At 42.4% G+C, this 6,000-nt stretch overlaps 1 protein-coding gene across 4 annotated transcripts in view; it reads right to left on the reverse strand.

Annotated features, from left to right (window-relative positions):
* exoc6b (exocyst complex component 6B) overlaps window positions 1-5,752 on the reverse strand; it is an 89,684-nt gene extending 83,932 nt beyond the window's left edge. For 2 of the 4 annotated variants that reach the window (XM_012822215.3, XM_012822214.3), the window contains exon 1: window positions 5,594-5,751. In XM_012822215.3, the coding sequence (XP_012677669.2) occupies window positions 5,594-5,682 (89 nt within the window). In that variant the 5' untranslated portion in view covers window positions 5,683-5,751. Of the gene's footprint in view, window positions 1-5,593 lie in introns of all 4 variants that reach the window. The other 2 variants (XM_012822213.3, XM_012822216.3) reach the window with 2 other exon arrangements.
* Between the last annotated feature and the right edge of the window lie 248 nt (window positions 5,753-6,000).

Consider the following 6,000-nt stretch of genomic DNA (forward strand, 5'->3'; position numbering starts at 1 on the left):
GGGCACGAACGCCTCCTGGGCACTCGAACTCCCGGGTGTGCACAGTGCGTACAGCAAGAGGTAACTCGAACTCCAGGGTGTGCACAGTGCGTACAGCAAGAGGTAACTCTCAGTCCAGCCACCCTGTGCTAACATGACATATTTAATACCAGTAGATTGCCTACAGGTGTCACACCACATTAACACATGATGCTTTATTAATGTATTTGAATTGCCAATAAATAGCACATTATTGGACAAAGTTAAAAAAGACGCCTGTATAGCCCATCATACAAGATTCACAAGACTAACAGGCAGTAGCTGTGTCTGTTCCTCTTGCTCCTGGCCCAGCATGCCTTGCCACTGACCCTGCCTGACCTTTCACAACCAATCAATCAAGGCAGGCTTGCTTAACCGATCACAGCACACAATATTCTTCAACAATCACTTGACTTGACTGTATTGATCTAGTCCATTTCATGCTTTCTGACTCTACCTGTCCACCCTCCTTTTTGAACCGAGGTTCTGCTCAAGGTTTCTTCCTGTTGAAACTTTTTGAGGTATATAGTTTTGGTACCTCCTCAAATTCATTTTGATAGCATATGGTCATGTGAAGGACAGATAAACACCTGTGTCTTTCCCACTAGCCATCCAGGATATGCACATGTAGTTCTGTGTTTCCTGGCTGGAACACCTTGCAAAAATTAAAGAAAAGCTTCCACAAGCATGACATTGCCAGCTATACTGCCAAAAGACACCAGTTAGTGTGTTGGCTTCTATCAGTGTCAACTGGGCTGTTGGTGGTGTTTGCAAGGTTTTTGCATGCCTTTTAGGTAGTTAGCATGCTAGTTTTGGAACAGAACTCCTTATTGCTGCTTTAAGAGGGAGTTTTCCCTTGCCCCTGTCACCTTTGTGTTTGCTCGTGGGGGTTCAGGTTCTGGGCTCTGTAAAGCATCGAGACAATGTTATTGTTTTTGCGCTATGTAAATAAAACTGAATTTAATTGAATTCAAACGTTAGGCTAGCAGAGCAAAATCAGTTTAGTTGTAGCCTAGCCTAAAAGATCGTTGGCAACTAAGCATCACAATTAAAAGACAGATCCATTACATTCTTGGCGTGACTGTATATCTATTCTGACTGGAGTGAAGACAACACCAGATTGGATTCCCTCATGGAAGCCAAACATTTCTGGCCATCCTCTACTAACCCACAAGGCATTTTTTTCTTTCACAGTCCAGCGTTGTACAAAACTCAAAGATGACTTTTTCTTCAAATAAATTGTGAGGAGGCCAAATGGGCCTAAACCTAGTTTGGCCTCCCCTCAGCAGCATTCATTTACATGCAAGCCTACTAAAAATGAGAAGCTTTCCTGTCCTCAGAGTGATAGTAAAAACATAATGTGTACAAGATAAATTGATATATAATATTGTGAAATGTTTCATGAGGTATATTTGATATGTGTATTGTTACAGAGACTTTCATGACTCAAATCATTTAATTCTGAGGAAGCCTGACTTCTGCTAGGAGCCGCCACCGGTCATGCAGCTCTTAGAGGCCAACTAGCCACCGGTCATGCGGCTCCTAGAGGCCAACTAGCCACCGGTCATGGGGCTCCTTAGAGGCCAACTACCCACCGGTCATGGGGCTCCTTAGAGGCCAACTACCCACCGGTCATGGGGCTCCTTAGAGGCCAACTACCCACCGGTCATGGGGCTCCTTAGAGACCAACTAGCCACCGGTCAAGCGGCTCCTTAGAGGCCAACTAGCAATAAAAATGTCATAGTTTTGGGCAAAACAGTTGTCAAGTTATTGCCCAAAAGTGCTTTGAGCCTACCCAACTTCAGGGGGCACTAGCATGAAGGGGCATGCCCACCTAGGGACACAAACCTTATATTCCACATCAGCCATGTGAAGCTACAATCACGGCAAGTTTCATGTGAATTGGTGAAGTCTAAGTATATTATATTGTCAACCAAAAATCAGTGAAAAAACTAAACTGAGGCAAACACTTAACAGCCATGATGGTTAAGGCATTTATAAGCAATTATAATTTTATATCAGTATTCATAGCATGAGCCATCACCCAATTTCCTTTAAATATACTTTGGATAAATGTATATTTGTACTGCATTGTATAATTTCAGATCACCAGTGCAATGAATGTGGGATGGGCCTGGCCAGGCTAACCTGAAAGACAAATCATTTAAAACTGCAGCCGATAACTTTGACATTGCAGGATTCTGAAAAAGGCTGGGCAATCTACCATTAAACCTATATGCACCACAAAATAAGCAAGTGGTTCCCAATTTTGCCAGAAGTGTGACCACCTTCCTTTACACAAAAAACCCTGATTTAGCAATAATATGAAGTGCACAGGTCTAGTACTATTCATTTGGAAAAGAGAAGAGTTCCATCAGTCAGTCAGTCAGGGAGCTGTTGGAATAGCACAGGCTCTGTGAAGTGAGATATGGGCGATGAAACAAAAAAAAAATTGAAAGATTTCCAATACGAGTTCCAAAACCCAATCTTGGGTCAGCGGTATCTGGCTAGCCCTAGAGTAGATAGGGTAATTGACTGCCTTCTCTAAGCTTACGGTGTTTTACCGTCCAAGATTGTGCAGGAGACAAGAGCTAGAACCTCCTAGTCCACCCCACCCTAAGCTGAGTGTGGAACAAGTCCAGACTGTTCCAGCATGTCAAGACTGTAGTGCTTCCTGAGAAGGGATACTTCATTTCTTAGTAATGCTTGCACAATTATCGTGCAACACAACACTGACATACCCTTCTAAATCTGTGTCACAGCACATGACAAATAACATTCTCTCGTTCCTCACCACTGTCGTGTTGCTGGTGCATATCTTGCATTAAGTACTTAATGTTTGCCTTCACCACCGAACTGGAGAGACCAACGTCATGAAGGACATTAGAGTAAACAAACCACTCCCATATAGCTGGGCAACTCCTAGTAATCTCAATCTGAGAGAGAGGCATCCAGTCTCAAATCTTGTGTGTTTCTTACCAATGGAATGCTATTGAACTGCACACTGAAACACACTTCTTGTTGATCTGCCCTCTGACTCTTATTTGTTTGTGTGTGTGTGTGTGTGTGTGTGTGAGTGTGAGTGTGAGTGTGTGTGTGTGTGTGTGTGACAGTGAACTCCCAGGACACACAGAGAGAGATGGCTCACCAGACACCAGTGCTATTATGGTACTCTTGGTCCTGGACACATGAAGTCAGTTAAGCCACACAGAACCTGGTGCTAAAGGACTGGGATGCGACTGCCATATAGATAGATAGGGGATGCACCCTGAAGTTATAAAAGCGGATCCAAAAGACTAGCACGAGAAAAACTTGAGACACACTCATTTACAGGGTCGATCTGCCATTGCCACCAGATATAGCTTAGAATATAGACCCAGAATGTATGGCACAACTAGAACAAAGCTGTTAACTGCCTCTGTCTAATTAGGCCATTGATTTGTGCTTGCATGCTATGTTCGTTGATCTAGGACAGTGAAGGACTATGGCAGACAACTGTCCCAAACATTGTCAGCACTTTCTGAAACATGCTGATCAAAGATCAAAACCTACGTATATGCTTAGTATATATGCGAAGTGTGGGAAACATACACAAGCATAAATACACTCAAACACTTACCAGCAAAAACACATTCAACACTGATACCAATTCAGCTCCTATTTTCTAACTACAATTTCTAAATGTCTGACCCAACAGACACTCAAAACAAATTATCTTAGAGCTAGTAGATACACACACACACACACACACACACACACACACACACACACACACACACACACACACACACACACACACACACACACACACACACACACACACACACACACACACACACACACACACACACACACACACACACACACACACACACACACCTTCACATCCTTGCTGAAGACATCCTGGCATCATCAGAAAGCAGATAAAAATAGCCCTCTGTTTGTTCTCGTCCGTGTGTAAGTATGGGCACTTTGACTCAGACCCGGACTGTTTATGAAAGACCACTGGAAGGACTGGGAGGACTGACTCACTCACTGGGCTGGGTCTATGAGTGCAGAGCCTGTCTGTGCACATGCACACACACACACACACACACATGCGCACACACAGATGCACACACACACGCACACACAGACACAAACAATGCTTTGCCACACTGCCACACATTGTGTCACTGAATATTTATTCAGAACCAAGTGACATAGACAGACACATACTGTCAACTAACACACACAGTCCTATTGTAACTCCCCATATACACACAAACACACACACACAAACACACATAGGGCTAGCCTGGTGAATGTCCCACCAATGTCACGGCAATGTATTTTCCCTCTTTAAACCCTGTAGCCTACCCATCACACGTATCTGGTTCTCCGTCACATACCAGGGGATCCATAATGAGGTAGGCTGCAGGACAGACCATCCCAATTAGAGTTATCAGTCTAGCATTCAAATGGGTTGTGCCCATGGTGCACCTCAGATAAACGGTTAAAAATGGCACAGCCTGCAAAGAGGGAACAGGCACTTGTGGAAATACAAGTTGATGGACCAATGTAAGCCATCTAGACTAAAGACAGTCATTATTGATTAAAAGGCAACATTCTCTCACGGCTCTGAGAAAGAGAGGATGCTGTGTGATGTCGGGAAGCCATAACACTATAGCGTAGGCCTATACAATAATAACCAGAGTAGGTTTTTTTGTGGATCTCTCCATTTAAAGAACATTTTAGTTTGTGAAATTGCACATTGGCTTTGTCAAAACACTTAGCAATGTATTATTACAAATAAGTCCCACTGTACAATGAAAGGCGATTTTTAAAACAAGTTGTGTGGCACGAATCATAACTAAAAAAAAATGCCTTCCTGTTTAAAACGTAATATTTTAAAGTGTAAGTTCAGAGGGCGAACTTCCCCAGGAATCCAGGCTAATCAGTTCTCGAGGTGTTGGTATTTGAAAGAAATAGTTAAATGTGACATGACAATTTTGACAGCTGGATGCTCGTTCTGAGAGAAATGTATCGTGTGTTGTTGTTCATTTGTTTTACCATCACACCATGAGAGCAACCCAAGCTGTTCTGTCTCTGTTGGTGACAATTACAAACTGTTTGGTTCACAGAAAACTAGCTGAAAACGTATGCCTTTTCTTTTCGATGTGTACGCGTTGGGTGTGAATCATAAGAAGCACGAATAGCCTTCACAATCTCTTCGTAAAATAACGTCGTTAAAAGTTGAATAGATTTAACTACTTCTGACAAGACTAGTCATAGCCTATCAACAGCGTTCCGCTGAATCTCTGTTCCGCTGAATCTCTGTACAAAGTGACCAGAATGTCAATGAATTTCGAACGTCTTCCAGGAGATACTAACAATGTATTCTTTCTGCGTTCTGTGAAGCCACTGTGGTGAATCAGCTATCCACAAGTTCGATGAAGACTCTTTGAAAGTCTGGGAAGTTTCGGTAATCGAGGAGACACCCTTTTCAAACAGATTACTTAAAATACATCTGAATGACAAGCAAAGGTAACGTCGCGCATTAACTGCCATACCCACATTCTTCAGCACGTCTTACCGTAGAGTGGGTCCAATACAATTAGTGTCAGTACTTTCAATCTCCCGTAAAATTCGTTCATGTTCCGCAGCGGTTTCCACACTCGCCATCTTCCATGCCCAACTACACCTCTCGTTTGCGTCATATTATAAGGTGAAGCCATTTCTAAGGGTGACTTTTGTGAAGAAAAAATACACGCGTTTTACTTCCGGGTTGCAAATAGTGAAAATAAAAGTCCAGAAAGGATATCATCAAGTAAACTTGTATTTCAATTTTTTTGGCAAGTAAACATTCAAGAAATGTAAAGTTAAACAATAGAACTATAGACAAATAATGGGAATTGTGACAAAGTTATTTAAATCAATTGAGTAAACTTGCATGTTACTACATCATCCACTGACAAAAATAATTAATCTTTCAAACATAGT

Source organism: Clupea harengus, chromosome 18 (genome assembly GCF_900700415.2).
Source record: "Clupea harengus chromosome 18, Ch_v2.0.2, whole genome shotgun sequence".
Lineage (NCBI taxonomy): Eukaryota > Metazoa > Chordata > Actinopteri > Clupeiformes > Clupeidae > Clupea > Clupea harengus.